We start from the raw sequence: 20154 nt of genomic DNA on the forward strand, positions 1-20154 counted from the left end.
TCAAAGTATCTCTTGCTTCCTACCCTTCAGCATGTTTTCGTGGTTGCCCTGATGCTGGTACTCACTTACACATATGATGGACCTGTCCCATAGTACAAACGTTCTGGGCAGGAATTTTTCAAATTCTCTCCACTCTGATGCATACCACCCAAATCTTCTCCTCCCAGCACAAATTCCCCCCCCCCCCCCTTCTAGCACAAATCTTCTTTCCCCCTTACAAAAAAACCCCTGAGGTAAAAAGGAGGGAAATGGCGCTGTCTACTGTGAAGGTAATAAAGGGCAATAAATATGTGTGGCAATAAAATGTGCAAACAATATTTTACAGGACAGGCTAAAAATAGCTGGTATAATAATAGGTGAACGGAAAGAAATGAATAAATGCACAATAATAATGAATAAAAGTGTCACGTTCTGTGAATAATAAAAGGTAATATCACTGGAAAGTGCTTATTGACAAGATAAATAATGGAATGGTTGAAGATAAAGTGTCAAGGTGCACACATAAATATCAAATATAAAGTGATAAAGTGCAATCTGACAATAAATTGTAAACAATATAACAACTAAGGGAAAGTGACACTGTGCACATAAATAGATCAGCTGGGCAAAGTGAAGTATAGCCAATAAAGTGGCAATAATCAAATAAAGTGACTAGGTGTCAGCTGACAGGAACAGTCCATAAATGGTGTGTACAGGTGAGAACACTCTTCATGCGACAATACCAGTAGTGACCCCGTGGTGGGTATGATGAGGTGCTTGGTGGCCCCTATAGTAAGTAGCAAACTCACCAGAAATACCCACCCCACACAGGGATATAGGGCAGGTATATATAGTGGCAAAAAGGCGATCCCTCTGGTGGGTCCTGGTTCCCTCCTGGTATCTTGGTGTACAGGGTTGTGTCGGGAGGTCCCTGTAGGGCTCCGGGATATTCAGGGGGTTTCTCTAAAGGATATCGAGGGGTCTTGTGGGGTCCACAATTAGGGAGGTATGGTACAAGCAGTAAAAACGTCCCTGGAACGCAATGCGTTCCACGCGCAAAGGGGAACCGGAAGTGATGTGACGACGCCGTACGCGTTTCGTCGTCCAACGTCTTCAGCGGCGTGAAGAGTATATCCCCTTCACAAAACCCCTCAGATCACCACTCATAGCCCTCTCCCTCCCTATTTCCCCTCCTAGAACAATACTTCTAACAAGAAATCCTTCCCCAAACTCCTTGAGCCCCCCCCCTCCTTCACATTACATGACATCACAGTGCCTCTCCTGCCCACCCCTTTACCGGCCCTGTGTGATATCTTATCTTTAGTAATAACAAAGTTATTGCTGAATAAACAGGCCCATAGCATAAATGTAAAAATTGCTCTGCTCTGTAGTGGTGAACAGGTGTAAGGGAATAAGTAGAGTAAAGCAGATTTTTAGATAGGATCTTAAAGAGACCCTGTAACCAAGGTCAAACATTGCACAGAAAAAATAGAGTATTTTAAATGATTGCTTACAGTGGTTTTTTTTTTTTTTTTAATATCTTCTATAAATTATTTTTTATTCACATTTAACGTGCATTTAATTTGATAGAAAATCTGACTACTCAAGGAAGAGTTAATTCCCTAGTACAGAATATTTCCTCCTTCTATATCACAGCTTTCTCCTCTTTTGGGAGTGTCTAATCACTGTCTGTGCTGGCCCAGCTCCTCTGCCCCTCACCTCAGCTCTCTACATAACCTGTCGGAGGGGAGAGAAAATAGCCTAATAACATTTTGCACCCATGCACACACTCTTATCTTAAGTTTGGGGATGAAACGTAAAAAAAGCTGGCGATGTCAAATCCATTTTCAGATTTTGAATTTTTTTTTTTTTTTTTTTTTTGTTTTTGAACAACAAAATTGTTAATTTGCTCAACACAACCCGATCATTCTGTAAATATTTTATGTTTCAGGTTTTAATATCCTGGTGTGGTGTTGGGTGATTCCTCCTGTGGGATGTTTCCTCCTGTGTCGGACAATATACTGGATGATCATCTTGGTGAACAGTTATAGAGAAACACGTGAGTCTCAGTGAGCTTGTTTGAACCTGTTGATGGGGACAAGGATCTCTTCCTGACAACCTTGGCCTGTGGTTTTCGGGGTCTGTGAGCAGGGGGCTTATCGGAATCCAGAAGCCCCCTTTAACAAAGGGGGTCCCCAGATCCCCCCCCAAATGTGTATCAGGTACATCGTGAATTCACGTGACACCAGAAAGTGGTGCCACCGGGTCACGTAGCCGGGTGGCTCTGCCCCTTGCTTATATAAGAATTGTCAAAGCATGGAACGGGCAGATGGCGGGAGGCCTCACAGGAAGCAACAGCGTTTTTATTTATTTTATTTATTTTGTGTCCGGCGAGCGTTGTGATTGACGATGGATTTACATCGAGGGACACTATTTTTATATTTTTAATAAAGGACTTGTCAAAAACAGTTTCTTGTGGTTATTACTTTTTGACACTATTTTGGTGAATGGCTAGGGGTACGATGTACACGACACCCATTCACAAAGGGGGGGGGGGCGGGATCTGGAGTCTTCCAGATTCCTATAAGCCCCCCTGCCTGCAGACCCCCGACAACCACAGCCCAGGGTTGTCAGGAAGAGGTCCTTGTCCCCCATTAAAGCGGAGTTCCAGCATCAAAATCGAATAAATAGATTTTGGGCCATCCGCTTGCTGAGGGTCACCTGAAAAAGAAATGGATACTCCCGATTTTTTTGGTCACTTACCTTGTTATAGAAGAAAATATACACACCTTCCTTCCACTTCCTCCCTCTGCGGCCGCAGCCCGCGCCGTCTCTTCCGGCTTGCGATGACTCCTGGGAGCTGAAAGTCATCGCTCCCAGGAGTCAACGCGCCTGCACCGGCCCCGCTTGTCACTTCCGGTGTAGGCGCGGCACAGCTAAACAGCTTCTGGGCATGCCCAGAAGCTTTGCAGGGATTCCGCGCCTGCACCGGAAGTGACGAGTGGGGCCGGTGCAGGGCATTCTGGGACTCCGACGCCACGGAAGAGGACACGAAGAGGGATGCTCCTGCTTCAGCTGCCCACACCTGAGATGGCAGCGCTGAAGAAGAAATTTTCAAGGTAAGTATTTCTTCTAAAAGGTAAGTGTGACCCGGGACAGTTCAGAGGCTATCCATTGTGGAATGTACTAGCCCTGACTGTCCCGGGGGTATTTTTATCAAAATTTCACCCCCGAGGCCGGAACTCCGCTTTAACATGGGGACAAAGTGCTTTGGGATGGGAGGCTCAAAGCACCCACCCCACCATGTTGAGGGCCTGGTATAGTCCGGGAGGGGGGTGCTCGCTCATCCCCTCCCCTTTCCTGACCTGCTGGGCTGCATGCTCAGATAAGGGTCTGTTATGGATTGTGGGGTGGGGTGGGGAAACCCACGTCGTTTTTTTTTACCTGCATTTTTTCAGCAGGGAAACCCATTGACAGCTAATGACTCATCGATTATTAAGGACGCCATGGCCAGCTTCCCGGCCCCGATCCTTAACAACCAGCCTACACTGCTCCCTGATTGGGGAAAAAGCTTTGCCCAATCAGGGCGCAGAATGAACTGTACAGCACTCTTGCATTGCAGGGTGTTCATCAGGGCGAACAGCCTGCAAATTCGGGTGTTCCGTGAAAGGCCAAACAGGCAAATGTTCGGCTCAAATTCATGCTCGGGCCGAATCTTTCGCCCATGCCTTCCCTCATCCATCTGCTGATTTGCAGGTGCAGTACTTTGCAGGCTCTTGTAAGAATATATCATAAATGTGTAGGAATAGATAATAAATGCACACGTGTTTTCCAAAAATATGTGCATTGATTATTTTTGTTTCTAAAAAGGTGAACTTGTCCTTCAACCAAGGCAACAGGCCAACATGAAAGTGCATCCACCAAATGGAGGGAACTGAGGTCCCCTGTGAACTACTGGAGAAAATAATTTTTAGTTAGCAAAAATCCCTTTGCTCCACCGTTTATAGGTGGTTACAGCACATCCCAAAGCATCCCCCAATGAGGAACTTTAAAGAATACATGACATGACTGCAACAGAAGGCAAGTCATAAGGAGACATCAATTTATCTCACAGCTGCCTGCAGGACCTTAAATCCGAAGCTAGCAATTGCTGATTGGATCACATCTAGCCGTTAAAACAGTAAAGGTGTGGATGGAGGACAACATTGCCACTTTATAAATTGGAAAGCCAAAGCCTGGCTTTGGAAGGCCCAGGAAGTACCCACCACTCTGGTAGAGCAGATGTAGGGTTATAGTCACTAGAACAGCCTTTCCAAACCTTCTCAACATGGAGGAACCCTTAAATTAACTTTCCAGTCTCAGGGAACCCTTGCTAATAATTCTTAAATCTACAACTTATGATACATTAGTGTGATGATCAGTGGGAAATATGCTCCTTACACTTGTGGTCATTGGGAAGAATGCCCCCCTTTTTAGATAGCTAAAAAGATCAATGGTGAGAGGCAGAAATTGCTCATTGCTCAAGGAACCCCAAGCAACCTCTGGAGGAACCCTAGACATCCATGGAACCCTAGTTGAGAAACCCTGCACTAGAGATAGCTGTCACCTTTTTGTTTTGCATAGTGGCCATACCTCCTGTACTGTAAGTGACTCTATCCTAGAGCTCCACTTGCTGCTTGGTACGAGACCACAAAATAGTCCTATGAAATGCTTTTTTTTTTTTATTACTACTTTGCTTTTCCTTTAGGTGTAACGTTCCCTAATTGCGTGTTTTTGTTCTTTTGCCAGGAGTGAAGTTTTTCTCCTCCATAAAATTTGTTTGTGCCGTGGCTATGCACATCTCCAGCGTATTGGGAGTTCCCGCATTCTGTGTTGCTGTCTTAGTGATCTTCTACAAATACTGTGAGTAGAAAAGATTCCATTGTATCATAACTCACTATTTATCTAGATGGGACCATATAAGAGTTTCTGTCTGTTGGAGTTAGCTGTGTGCACTCAGTAGTTGACTGTCAATGTCTTCTATTACCATGTGAGGTCAACACAGGGCCATCTACAAACTACAGTGCAAGATGTCATTCCTCCTACCACATATACCTTAGAAAGAGCATTTTTTCCTGGTTAGATGAAAGCATAAGCTGAACGTTAGAGGATATGTCTAGACATGCCCAAAATTCATCCCTAAACTTTCCTCTTCCCCCAGAGCATGTCCCAAAATAATTTTTTTTTTTTTTTACCATGTTCCAACTTTTATTAATGCCAGTGAAATCCATAGAATTCCAACACACATTTACCAAGAGCCTTTTACCAACACATTTATTAATCCCAGTGGGATTAATAAATGGTCCGACCACATCCAGTTCTGATCGCCGGTCCTCAGAAGGGATGTGTTGGAGCTGGAGAGAGTCCAGAGAAGGGCAACTAAACTAATAAGGGGATTGGAGGACCTTAATTATGAAGAATGTCTGCAATCGCTTGATTTATTCTCCCTGGAGAAGAGACGCCTGAGAGGGGACATGATAGCAATTTATAAATATCTCAATGGTGATCTCAGCATAGAAAAAAAGCTATTCAGTCGAAAGGATTGCATGAGGACTCGAGGACATACAATGCGATTAGAGGAGAAGCGTTTTAACCTCATGCAACGTGGGGGGTTCTTTACTGTTAGGGCTACAAGATTGTGGAATTCTCTACCACAAGAGGTGGTTTCTGCGGGTAGTATGGTGGCTTTCAAAAGACTCTTAGACGTACATCTCAAGGATCAGAACATTCAAGGGTATGAGAGATGATTACAGCCACACACACCTACACAGGTTGAACTGGATGGACTATTGACTTTAATTAACCTCACCTACTATGTAACTATGTAATATAGTATGCGAACATGTCTTTGGGAGTCAAGGCAGCTGCATTCTTTTGTGGGGAAAATATCATTGTACTGCATGTATGTGGAGAGGGGTGGGGATAGACAGAGTTCAGTGACATATCCTCCATGGATGCAATAGGGTTGACTTACTAAAACTGGAGAGTGCAAAATCTGGTGCGTGGTAGGCAATTAGCTTCCAACTTCAGATTATTCAATTAAGCTTTGACAAAAAACCTCAAAGCTGATTGGTTTCTATGCAGATATATTGCATATATTTTGTCTTTATTATTTTACCCTGACATACACTCTAACTTCTAACCCATAACCTGAGGTCAACATCTAAATCCTACCCTTGAAGTGTTAATTCATCTTTCCCTTTTCCTTCCCAAAACCCCTATGCATTCTAGGATCCCTGGCACATTACATACTACTTAAGCTGCTATGGTTAAAGGAGTGCACACTACACATGCATGCAGTTTGCACATGCCGGAGCAGCCAGGGGGCCCTGTAGTTAAGGCAGGGTTGAGGGCAGTTGAGCCCCAAGAATTTTTTGACAGGTTGCACATGGCCTACACATATGGAAGGGAAAAAAGCACCTGTTTTACCAGCCGAGTGGTGTTATGTGCTGGGGATGCTGGAATGCATGGGGAGTGTTGCGGTAAAACCACAGGAAAAGTAAACTAACTCTCTCACCTCCTAAATGTATCCCTAAACTTAACTTCCAACTCTAACCCTTAACCTGAGGCCAATCCCTAAATCTTTTCCTAAACCTTACTTCTAAATGTAACCCTTGACCTATAACCAACCCTTAAATCTACCCCTAAACCTAATATCTAACTCTAACCCTTAATCTAAGGTCAACCCCTTAACCTTACCCATAGGCCTAACTCTAACCCTATTACTGTGGCCAACCCCCAAATCATACCCTAAGTTTAACTTCTAACTCTAACCCTTAACATGAGGGCAACCCCTAAATCTAACCCTAATGCAACTTCTACATCTATTCATAAACTGAGGCCAACCCTAAATCTAACTTCTAACTTCAACCAACTCTAATCATTAACCTGAGGTCAACCCCCAAGTCTAACCCTAAACCTAACTTGTAATCGTAATATCTAATCATTAACCTGAGGCCAATGTTTAAGTCTAACCCTAACTTCTTACTCTAACCATTAACCTGAGGCTAACCCATAAGTCTAACCCTAACTCTAACCAATAACCTAAGGCCAATCCTAAATTTAACCCTAAACCCAATTTCAAACTCTAATTTATAACATCTAATCATTAACCTGAGGCCAATGCCTAAGTCTAACCCTAACTTCCTACTCCAACCATTACCCTGAGACCAACCTCTAAGTCTAACCCTAAACCTAACTTCTAACTCTAATCATAACATCTAATAATTAACCTGAGACCAATGTTTAAGTCTAACTCTAAACCCAATTTCTAACTCTAATCATAACATCTAATCATTAACCTGAGGCCAACGCCTAAGTCTAACCCTAACTTCTTACTCTAACCATTAACCTGAGGCCAACCCCTAAGTCTAACCCTAAACCTAACTTCTAACTCTAATCATTACATCCAATCATTAACCTGAGGCCAACGCCTAATTCTAACCCTAACTTCTTACTCTATTAACCTGAGGGCAACCCCTAAGTCTAACCCTAAACCTAGACCCAATTTCTAACTCTAACAAACTCCAACCATTTACCTGAGGCCAACCCCTAAGTCCAACCCTAAACCTAGACCCAACTTCAAACTCTAACCAAGTTCAACCATTTACCTGAGGCCAACCCCCAAGTCCAGCCCTAAACCTAAACCCGACTTCTAACACTAACCAACTTCAACCATTTACCTTAAACCAACTCCTAATGGGCCATACACACTATAAGATTTTCTGAAGACTTTTTCCTTTAGATTTACCAAAACCAGATAATATGAGGTCAAACCTAAACACTTTCAATTTGTACGCAATCTGGCAGGCCCTTGCACTACGTAGAAAAGGTAAATTTGAAGGAAAAAGTCTTCAGAAAATCTTATAGTGTGTATGGCCCTTAAGTCCAACCCTAAACCTAGACCAAACTTCTAAGGGTCCATGTACACGGGACGTTGTTAAAAGTCTCTTTGAATGCTGGAATTTTTAGGACGTTTGAAACGTCCGTTCAGTCGCGTTTGTACCCGCGTTTAGCGGGCGTTTGCGTTTAGAACCGTTCCTAGAGGTCAAAAAAATTATTCCCCTTTAAAATGGAAAAACGCGAACGCCAAACGCGGGTCATCGCGTTCGGTCGCGTTCGGATGCGTTCGGTCGCGTTTTTGCGTTTGAAACGCCGGGAAACACACGTTCGAACGCAAATAATTGCGTTCTAAAAAAAGTCCCTGAACGCAACTGCCCGCAAACGACCTGGTGTACATGGACAGATAAGATAAAATGTAGATGGGTTCAGGGGCTTCTAAAAAAAACACCCAACTGCTCCTAAACGGCCATTTCCAGCGTCCCGTGTACATGGAGCCTAACTCTAACCAACTTCAACTATTTACCTGAGGCCAACCCAAGTCTAACCATAAACCTAACTTCTAACTCTAATCATAACATCTAATAATTAACCTGAGTGTCAACGTCTAAGTCTAACTTCTTACTCTAACCATTAACCTGAGGCCAACTCCTAAGTCTAACCCAAAACCTAGTTTCTAACTAGCATTTTACCTGAGGCCAAACCCTAAATCTAACCCTTTAACTGAGGCAAACCTATAACCTATTATCTAACCCTTAACCTGAGATCAACCCCTCATTTTAATCCTAAGCCTGAACCTAACCCCTAACTCTAACCCTAAACTTTATCCCACCTTTAAAGCTAACCATACATATAAGATTATTCCCATTCAGCTCAGCAGGCTGAGCTAGAAGAATCTATTGATTTTCCCATCAATGCTAAACAGCTTTGATGTAGGAATCTCTGCTGCTGACTATTGTGCCCAGGTTCTTCGATCATCAGATTGAAGGATGTGGAGTGGAAGGATGTGGAGTGGGAGGATGTTGATAGGGCCATCCATGGCTGGACTTCCAGCCAGTTCACCAGAAACCAGCTAAAATTTGCTCTGTGCCTAACTGCTAACTTGAAGCCAACCCATACCTCTAACCCTAACCTTCCATTAAACCACAGTTTTACCCCTAAAAAAATACTTCACCTCATTCCAGCTGCGAGACCTATCTCCAAGCCTTGTGGTTCTGCAGATAATACTACTATGCCAAAAATGTAGTGTAGTATGACAAAATTAAGAACATAACATATCAATTAGAAAAATACTAATGCGTATGTATAATAAAAATGTAAATCCCTTATCCAATGACTGACCTGGACACTAGAGAGAGATGGACTGTTTTTGTTCTGTAGTACTCTCCACCTTTTCGTGCTTGGCTCGCCATTTTCAGTGCTGATGGTTACTATATAACTATAATTACTATATTACTATGTACAGTATATACTTTGTTATATTACTATTTTATAATTCTCCCTGTATCTTTTCAGATTCCTGCCCCTGTCCCTGTGAAATGGCATACAAATGGCTTTTTTATGTACCCCTGATGCCAATTGCCTTCGTTGGATTGTGTTTCTTCGCCTACATGTGTAAGTGGATATTTTTTGGAGAGATCCAAAAATATTATTGCACTCAAGTTTTGATAGATGAAAAATATGTATTTCAACTACTCTATTTATTATTAATAAGAATATTTAAACATGTAATGCTGCCATTAGATATTAGGTATGATAAGGGTGGAACACTGGTCCTCCTTTGTGGGGTCCAAAGCTCATCAGTTCAACAGGGGGCCCGGGCAGCTTTACGGTGCAGGCACTTCCCCCTCGCTACAGCACAGCTGGCCTCTCCTACTCTCCCTCCTGCAGACTGTCAGCTGCTGCAGGGGAAGCCACAGGGGGATCGGTTTCAGGGAATGGCCATCCATTTTGCTGCTCCAAACACCAGCATCAGGAGCCAATCATTTGTGCTGCAGTGCTCATGTGCTAACAAGGGACATGCTGATAGGAGGAAAGTGACAGAGAGATGAGCTCATCAGTCTGCTGCATCTCCTTGAACTGTCCAGTCACAGTCTGAGGGAGGGATAAGAACTGTAAGTGTTACTCAACTGCAGAAGAGAAAAATCTGGTGCCCTGCCACATAGGACAGTGCTGTGTGGCAGATCTGTGAAAATTTCAGGAAAAAAACTGATGGGGGGTTATACCATTCCCCACATCAGGGGTCTCCAAACTTTTAAATTAAATGGCCAGTTTACTGTCCTTTGGATTTAGGTGTGGGGGGGGGGTGCACACTGTGGCCACTGGGAAATGCCCCAGCATCAGTGGAGGTAAACAGTGCCGCAGGCTTGGTGGTAAGTGGGAGAAAACAAATAACCCAATAATATATATTATAATAATAAATAAAACAATAACAATTGCCTGTGGTCTGTAGGGGTAGGAATGGTTCTTCATCATTGGTATCAGTGGGAGGAATAGTGTCCCATCATTGGTGTCAGTGGGAGGAATAGTTCCCCATCATTGGTGTCAGTGGGAAGAATAGTGCCCCATCATTGGTATCAGTGGGAGGAATAGTGCCACATCATTGGTATCAGTGGGAGGAATAGTGCCACATCATTGGTGTCAGTGGAAGGAATAGTGCCACATCATTGGTATCAGTGGGAGGAATAGTGCCCCATCATTGGTGTTAGTAGGAGGAATAGTGCCCCATCATTGGTATCAGTGGGAGGAATAGTGCCCCATCATTGGTATCAGTGGGAGGATTAGTGCCCCATCATTGGTATCAGTGGGAGGAATAGTGCCACATCATTGGTATCAGTGGGAGGAATAGTGCCCCATCATTGGTGTTAGTAGGAGGAATAGTGCCCCATCATTGGTATCAGTGGGAGGAATAGTGCCCCATCATTGGTATCAGTGGGAGGAATAGTGCCCCATCATTGGTATCAGTGGGAGGAATAGTGCCACATCATTGGTATCAGTGGGAGGAATAGTGCCCCATCATTGGTGTTAGTAGGAGGAATAGTGCCCCATCATTGGTGTCAGTGGGAGGAATAGTGCCCCATCATTGGTATTAGTAGGAGGAATAGTGCCCCATCATTGGTATCAGTGGGAGGAATAGTGCCACATCATTGGTATCAGTAGCAGGAATAGTGCCCATCATTGGTGTCAGTGGGAGGAATAGTGCCACATCATTGGTATCAGTGGGAGGAATAGTGCCCCATCATTGGAGTTAGTAGGAGGAATAGTGCCCCATCATTGGTGTCAGTGGGAGGAATAGTGCCCCATCATTGGTGTCAGTGGGAGGAATAGTGCCCCATCATTGGTGTCAGTGGGAGGAATAGTGCCACATCATTGGTATCAGTGGGAGGAATAGTGCCCCATCATTGGTGTTAGTAGGAGGAATAGTGCCCCATCATTGGTGTCAGTGGGAGGAATAGTGCCCCATCATTGGTATTAGTAGGAGGAATAGTGCCCCATCATTGGTATCAGTGGGAGGAATAGTGCCACATCATTGGTATCAGTAGCAGGAATAGTGCCCATCATTGGTGTCAGTGGGAGGAATAGTGCCACATCATTGATATCAGTGGGAGGAATAGTGCCCCATCATTGGAGTTAGTAGGAGGAATAGTGCCCCATCGTTGGTGTCAGTGGGAGGAATAGTGCCCCATTGTTGGTGTCAGTGGGAGGAATAGTGACCCATTGTTGGTGTCAGTGGGAGGAATAGTTCCCCATTGTTGGTGTCAGTGGGAGGCAAAACAGTATAGTGCCCCATAGTTGGTGCCAGTGGGAGGAATAGTGCCCCATTATTGGTATCAGTGGACAAAATAGTGCCCCATGGTTAGCATCAGTGGAAGCAATAGTGCCCCATTGTTGGTGTCAGGGGAAGCATAGTGCCCCAATGTTTGTGTCAGTGGAAGGAATAGTGCCCCATTGTTGGTATCAATGGACGGAATAGTGCCCCATTGTTAGCATCATTGGAACACTAGTGCCCCATTGTTGGTGTCAGTTGGAGGAATTTTGCCCCATTGTTGATCTACATGATCCAAAACTAAAAATAAGATTTCACTTTACATACGCTTTTAGGGCTGAATTAGTTGTGCCCTTAATTTGAGGCTTGGAATGATGCTTGTAAAATAATCTGTAATCTGTTGTGTCTACTTTTAGACATAAAGAAAAAAGCCAAGGCTAAAGGAATGCAACACAGACAACCTGAAGATGTCAAGACTCAGCAAGAAGAACTACAAAATAGTTTTACCAGCCATGTCCCTAATGGTGGCAGAGGACAACCAGAGGACAAAGGGAGCCCTGAATGTGAGGATCACCTGCCTGGAGTGGTTGTAGACATTCCAAATGCTGATCAGGAAAATCCAGAGCAAGAAGCGAGCTGTGAGAACTCAACCGAGGAAAGCCCAGAAGACCAGTTGACCCCTAAACCTGAGGAAGGCCAGTCACAGGGGTCCGTAGAGATCCCATGTAAGAGTCGCTTGAGAGCAGTTCCAAACCACGAGGATCCTGATGGCACAGAGGACACGGAGGGACAATGTTTACTGACTGTAGAAACCAAGGTGGTGGCCTTGGACAAGGATCGAGTTGCGAATGGTTAATGAACTTTGAGGGTTTTTCTTTCAAATTCAAATTAATTCCAAGTGGAACAATTCCAAACCTTACTCGGGTAATATAGCGACTCTTCAGCCTCGCAGGGACACCAAAGGAAGATGAACCTGAGAAGAGGAAGAGTAGAAGCGAAGAGCATATACTGTATGTGTGATCAACTGATACCGCGGATATTACGGTTGGAAGGCCCAAAGCAAAAAATTGATTGATTTCTCATTGATTTATAAGATTTAACTTGCATTTACAGTAATCCTACTTTGTGTACAGCATATGTTTGACAACGGCTGTCCAGCTGTTATTACGAGTTTTATAGATATAGTATATAGATATATAGTCTTATAGATATTGTATGCACCTATTGTATTCTATTGACTGTATGTGCTAAATACATATAATAACATAAGGATAAGAATTCTTCTTTTTATTTGATGAGCTTTTGTATATTATTCTCCTCATTAGCATGCATGACTTGCCGGTTCCTAATACTGTACCTGTGTAATGTGTATTCTTATAGACAATAAAATTGACCGAAGAAAAATCAGTGACGTGTCTTCTTTGGAACCTAACATCATCTTTTTTTTTTTCTTTAGCACAAATATGGTTTATCCTTCATTTAAGTTCACTTTTTTTTATTTGTCATATAATTAAACCACTTAACCGCTTGCGGCAGTCTGGCTCTCCTGGGCAAACCGACGTAGGGCTACGTCGCCCGCCCAGGAGCCTCTAGGGGGCGAGCGCGCGCCACCGGAGGCGTGCTCCCGCCCCCGCTCGTTCCCTGACATCCCCGCGCGAGTGACCGGTGGACATTGGAGAGGGAGAAAGGCAGGCGGCTGATGTAAACAAAGCCGTCTGTCCTTTTCCCTGGTGTAACTGCAGAGATAATACGATCCTGCTATGTAGGATTGTATGTCTCTGTGGTTACATCACAAGCCACGCCCCCCCACAGTTATAAACATGTCCCTAGGGATACATTTAACCCACTGATCACCAATAAAGTTAATCCCTTCCCTGCCAGTGTCATTTTTACAGTAACAGTGCATATGTATAGCTCTGATTACTGTAGTAATGTCACTGGTACCCCCAAAAGTGTCAAAAATGTCAGTTAGGGGGTCCGATCTGTCCGCCGCAATGTCGCAGTCCCGCAAAAAAAAAAAATCGCAGATCGCCGCCATTACTAGTTAAAAAAAAAAAACAATAAAAATGACATAAATCTTTCCCGTAGTTAGTAAACGCAATAACTTTTGCGCAAACCAATCAAAATACGCTTATTGCGATTTTCTTTACCAAACATATGTAGCAGAAAACAAATTGGCATAAAATGTTAAAAATTTTGATTTTTACATTTTTTGGGGGGAATTTCATATACAAAAATGTGAAAAATATTGTTATTTTTTCAAAATTGACGCTCTTTTTTTGTTTATGGCGCAAAAAGTAAAAATCGCACAGGTGATCAAATACCACCAAAAGAAAGCTCTGTTTGTGGGACAAAAAGGACGTAAATTTAATTTGGGTACAACGTCGCACGACCGAGCAATTGTCAGTTAAAGTCACGCAGTGCCAAATCGCAAAATAGGGCCTGATCTTTGAGCAGCCAAATCCTCCAGGGCTTAAGTGGTTAAAGCGTAACTCCACTTTTGTTGAGAGAAAAAAAACATTCCCCTCTGGGTGATCTCTGTACATTGCAGGGATTATAACAAACTTTGTTGCAGATTCCTACATTTTGTTGTTCTGAAGAAATCATTGTTTGTTCCTCTGTGCTGAGTGGGTCTAATGGGAGGGGTTTCATAATTATCTATCAGCTGTGGCTGCTGCAGGGCACTAATGAGGAAATCTGCTGGGCCTGCATCCCTTTAGACGTGTTCCTATTGGGAGGATCTCACCAAAAATGAAATTTTTGTTGCAGGGGATGCCAGAAATCTGACTTGTATCTTAGTGCAGGCTTCTGGGAAAATTGGTGACCCAATCACACAAGCAGGAAATTATGTTTCTGGGGGTGTGGTCAGTATAAATTCTGTGTACAGAACAGCTCCAGGCGGCCATATTGCATTTTCAGAAAACTGCAACAGCTGCAGATTGAAAAGGAAAAGTAATTTTTAATAACATTCAATTACAATATGATTTGTGTCGCAATTCTATACGCTATATTATTTTTTCTTTATTTGCAATTTTTTTCCCCCACGAAAGTGGTCCCCCTTGCTGTCGGTTAGGGGTCCAATCTGTCCGCTGCATTGTCGCAGGCATTTATCTTTTCTATGAATAGTGTAGGACCCACTGAAAATGGGGTACTTTGACGTAGTGGTGGGCTTAAGCACAATATGGCCATATGGTGTTACTAAATCCCCATATTTATGTAGCACCCTCCTAGATAGGTGCTAGGAAGGAAAGTAGTTTGCTCTGCCTGCTTAGCAGGGGAGTAGCAGGTAAATCGTAACCTGCTCCATCTGCTTATCAGGGGAGCCTGATCAGTAGTTATACCTGTTGCATGTGTCCATGTGTGATTCATCTGGGCTGAGGGAGTGTCCCCACTGTGTCCAATAGGGGAGCCTGTTGGACAGTGGAGGAAACCCAGCCAGTAACACACAGGCTTTGTAACTATCCCAGTGGGTAGCACAAACAGTGGTGCATCCTGGAATATGTTATAAAAGCCAAGGGCACATGTGACAGGGTGTCTTTGGGCTGGAAGCCAGGTCCCAGGAGGAGGGTGACGGCTGTCTCTCCTCCTGCTGCTGAGGAAGGTGGTCACAGGCGGTCGGCCTTGTGGACCAGAAGTGTGGTGCTGAGCCAGGAGGTCCAGGAAAGCTGACAAGAGGATTTGGAGGCAGAGCAACCTTGGAAAAAACAGTGTCCGTGAGTACCGGACGCTGAGGAAGGTGAGTATCATCACTTGGGGAAGGCACGTGTGCAGGGGGGCACGTGTGCAGGGGGGCACGTTTGCTCTCGGGGGGCTCTCTTCTCGAAGTGGGGGCGATTTCGCTAAGTGGGACACACTTCTGAATCTGCACTTCAGAGAATGCACAAAGTGAGGGAACACAGGAAAGGCTGAGATATACACCACATATACTGCAGGTGATTTCCTCCCTTTTTTCCTTCTGCTCTATCCTGGTAAAATGCACTCTCTGCCACTTCTTCTGACTGCCCTATCCTCCATCCTTAAATTCTCTCTACTTCACCCCTCTTCTCCACCCCACAGCTTATATATATCACCCTCACTTCTGTCCTCACCTTATTACTGCACTCACCATCTCCTGCTACTTCTAAATCCACACGCACACAAATCCTCCAGGACACTGGGGCATGTCCCCTCATATAAATCACACTCTCATATTACCACCCTCACCTTTCTGCTTCTCCTGGCCTCTGGAGACATTTCCCCAAACCCTGGGCCTCCATCTACCCATGCTCAATACACCACCTACCCTACACCCTCTGGCTGCAGTCGCAGTCAGCACAATCTAGTTCCAATCTCTCTTCTTCCCAAAACCGGACTCCCTTTCTCTTGCGCCCTTTGGAACGCCCGCTCTGTCTGTAATAAACTCACCTCTCTCCATGACCTTTTCATCGCTAACTCATTTAATCTACTCTCCATCACCAAAACCTGGCTGCATGAATCCGACACTGCGTCTTCTGCTGCCCTATCCCAAGGTGGTCTTCTATGGACTTACACCCCTAGACCCAACGGACGCAAGGGAGGGGGTGTCGGGATCCTTCTAGCCCCACAAAGCTCCTTTCAGGTACTTCAGCCGCCTCCCTCTCTGTCACTCTCCTCATTTGAGGTACACTGCGTTTGTCTTTTCTCCCCTGTCTCTCTAAGGGTAGCTGTGATCTACCGCCCCCCTGGACCAGTATCAACCTTTCTTGATGACTTCTCCGCCTGGCTACCCTACTTTCTCTCTTCTGAAATCCCCACAATCATTCTCGGCGACTTCAACATCCCTATTAATACTAACACTCCTACCACTTCCAAACTTCTCAATCTAACCTCCTCCTTCGACCTGAAGCAATGGATACATGCTTCTACTCACTCTGAAGGCAATATCCTTGACCTTGTTTTCTCCCACCTATGCACCCCGCACAACCTTTCCAACAATCCTTTCCCTCTCTCTGATCACTACCTTATTAGTTTCACTCTCTCCCTCTACTCCACCTCCTCTCCCTCCAGCTACCGTACAGTTACCCGCAGAAACCTACGCCATCTCAACCCTTCTCTTCTGTACTCTGCTACTGACCACCTCTATGACAAAATTGCACCCCTGTCCTGCACCAACCTAGCCACTTCTGTCTACAACACTTCACTCTTAGCCTCCCTGGACACATTGGCCCCCCTCACCACACACCGAATCAGGCCCCGACCCCTTCAACCTTGGCAAACTGATAACAATAGAAGTCTGAAAAAGCATAGCCGTGCTCTTGAGCGCCTATGGCGTAAGACTCGGTCTCAGAAGGATTTCAACCAATATAAATCCGCCCTCCAAAAATACAATTCCAGTCTCCACACTGCCAAACAGACCTATTTTATCACTCTCATTAACAGCCTGTCATCACGCCCCCGGCAACTCTTCGCTACCTTTAACTCTCTACTCCGTCCTCCACTACCCCCTCCCACTGACTTACTCACTGCCCAGGAGATTGCCAACCACTTCAAACAGAAGATTGACACAATTCATAAGGAGATCGTTGCTGTTCAGATACCTTCCTCCATGCCTTATGCTTCACGCCCACAGGTGCGATCATTACTTCCCTCATTCAACCCCGCCACTACAGACGAGGTTGCTAAACTACTTGCTAACGTCCACTTAACCACCTGCCCTCTGGATCTGGTTCCCTCGCAAATGCTACGTTCACCTTCTGGCCCTATTCTACACTCTCTAACCCACATCTTCAATCTCTCCCTCTCTTCTGGCATCTTCCCCAACTCTCTAAAACATGCACTAGTCAGCCCCATACTTAAAAAGCCCTCACTGGACCCAACCGATCTGAACAACCTACGCCCTATTTCCTTGCTCCCCTTCTCATCCAAACTCCTCGAACGTCTAGTCTACAACCGACTGTGCGACCACCTTGCCGAGAATAGCCTCCTTGAACCTCTTCAGTCTGGATTTCGGCCTCAACACTCCACTGAAACTGCACTCCTAAAGCTGACAAACGATCTGCTAACGACCAAAACCAATGGACACTATTCTGTACTCCTGCTTCTGGACCTTTCTGCTGCCTTTGATACGGTTGACCATCCCCTCCTCCTCAAAAAACTCCATGCCTTTGGTCTCCGTGACTGTACTCTTCACTGGTTTTCTTCCTACTTATCTAACCGCACCTTTAGCGTTACCTACAATTCTACTTCCTCCTCTCCTCTTCCCTTCTCTGTTGGAGTCCCCCAAGGCTCTGTTCTTGGACCCCTCCTATTTTCAATCTACACCTCCTCTCTAGGTCAGTTGATAGCCTCCCACGGCTTCCAATACCACCTCTACGCTGACGATACCCAAATCTACCTATCCACTCCTCAGCTCTCTCCCTCAGTCTCCTCACGTATCACTAATTTACTATCAGATATATCGGTCTGGATGTCTCACCACTTCCTCAAACTACATCCATCCAAAACCAAGCTTATAATTTTTCATCCACCGCGTGCCCCTTCCCCTGATTTCTCCGTCAATATCAACGGCATTACCATCAGCCCATCTCCACATGCCAAGGTCTTAGGTGTTGTCCTGGACTCTGAACTCTCCTTCAAACCCCACATCCAATCGCTGTCCAAATCTTGCCGCCTCAGCCTCCACAACATCTCCAAAATACGCCCCTTTCTAACCAAAGACACAACAAAACTCCTAGTTCACTCCCTGGTCATCTCGCGCCTCGACTACTGCAATTCCCTTCTCATTGGCTTACCTCTACACAGGCTATCCCCCCTTCAATCCATCATGAATGCTGCCGCCAGACTCATCCACCTCACCAATCGCTCAGTGTCCGCTGCTCCTCTCTGTCAAGCCCTCCACTGGCTTCCGCTCACCCAACGAATTAAATTCAAAATACTTACAACATCTTACAAAGCAATCCACAGCCTAGCCCCCAGCTACATCACCAGCCTCATCTCAAAATACCAACCTAATCGCTCTCTTCGTTCTTCTCAAAACCTCCTGCTCTCTAGCTCACTCATCACCTCCTGCCATGCTCGCCTCCAGGACTTTTCCAGAGCCTCTCCAATCCTATGGAACTCCTTACCCTTATCTGTCCGATTATCCCCTGCGCAAACTGTTGGCGCTATATAAATCAATAATAATAATAATAATATAATAATACCGGCAAGCTTGCCAGGGGTCTGCCCAGGAAAGGGGACCACTCCAGTGGAGTGTCGGTGAACAGGAGTTCAGCACACACAGCAAGTGAGAAAGGGGGTGCCAAGTAAGACCCTGAAGAGTAACTTAAACAGGAGCACATATTATCTCTCTTCACTTCAGTGGCAAGGTGAAGAAGTGGCCTTGCCGCACACTACAGCTAGTTGTCCTCAAACTTGTGCATAGTTCATAGTTGGAGTATCCCACTGATCCCTTCTCCTATTCAAGGTGTAAATAAAACATAAAACAAACATCCCCTGGATTGATTATTGACTGAGCCAAGAACTTTCAATGCTATTTGTCTGCTATTAGGTGCTAAGGGTAACCCAGGGGAACCCAAATAGTGTACTTCGCAGCAGTCCTCTAGGGGGCAGTGCTACATTTACTTAATAGGAGCAGGTGTTTTTAAGTAGCCATGAAAGATTTGAAAGCAACCTTTTTTGTGTATGTGTGCGCTATTATATTGTTCAATCTCAAAGAAAATGGCGGCACCCGGGGGCTCCAAAATAATCCCAACAAGAAGGGGTGTCCTGGCAGGCTCCACCACCAGGCTCATCCCCCTCCCATCAGTGGCGCACTCCCCCCCCCCCCCCATTGCCAGCTCAACACACCAGACCAAACTAAAAAGGTATGTGCACCCCGTGGGGGGGATTAATGGGGGGCAAAGGCCTGCAGAAGACCACCGAGAAAGGAGGGAACGCTGACTGGGAGGAAGGGGAGTCCGGGGGTCTGACCATCCCAGGGAGGGGCACACGTCCAACCCAAAACCATCCAGGGGTTGAGGGGGGACAGTTTCTTACCACACTAGGAACAGCTATTTACCACACTAGGAACAGGGTGGGCCCCGCCCTGGACAGACCACTGCTCCATCGTAATGTGGGTGTTGTCGGCCAGGAGAATCGCTGTGAATCAGGCTGAAGCAAGTTCCTATGTGCCCTCGCGAGCTGTTTAACTTGCAGGCCAGTCCCCGTCCAGTAGGGCTATGTCTCAGCCAACCTAGTGCTGAGTGGCCTGCATGCGCTCGCTGGCCAGATTGGGGGGGACCCTCTGGATCTAGATTATCAAGTCCGTCGCCCAGTCCGGCAGTTGATTGTAAATCTCTCAGGAACAAAATAATAAAAAGAGGAAAAAAATTCAATTTAAAAAGAAAAATTGCCAGGATCAGAGATCCCTGCAAGGAACTAGGTCCTTATTCCTGACTAGGCAGAATAAACTGAGTACCTATAGCAGAGAGAGGGAGTATACCCCCTGGGACCGCCCATAGGTGTTGTCAAGTTATTTTCCTGCCTAGTATCCTACTCCTGTAGGGGGCAGTATAACCCAATGGTTAGAAGTC

At 45.2% G+C, this 20154-nt stretch overlaps 1 protein-coding gene across 1 annotated transcript; it reads left to right on the forward strand.

Moving 5' to 3' along the window:
- Positions 1 to 1976: 1976 nt before the first annotated feature.
- On the forward strand, positions 1977 to 12498 carry LOC309544839 (uncharacterized protein). The gene is made up of 4 exons (XM_082243822.1): positions 1977 to 2038; positions 4768 to 4881; positions 9373 to 9471; positions 12040 to 12498. The coding sequence occupies exons 1-4, from the start codon at positions 2005 to 2007 to the stop codon at positions 12477 to 12479; spliced, it is 687 nt and encodes a 228-aa protein (XP_082099948.1). The 5' UTR covers positions 1977 to 2004; the 3' UTR covers positions 12480 to 12498.
- Positions 12499 to 20154: the final 7656 nt, after the last annotated feature.

Source organism: Pelophylax lessonae, assembly GCF_965119305.1.
Source record: "Pelophylax lessonae genome assembly, chromosome: 1".
Lineage (NCBI taxonomy): Eukaryota > Metazoa > Chordata > Amphibia > Anura > Ranidae > Pelophylax > Pelophylax lessonae.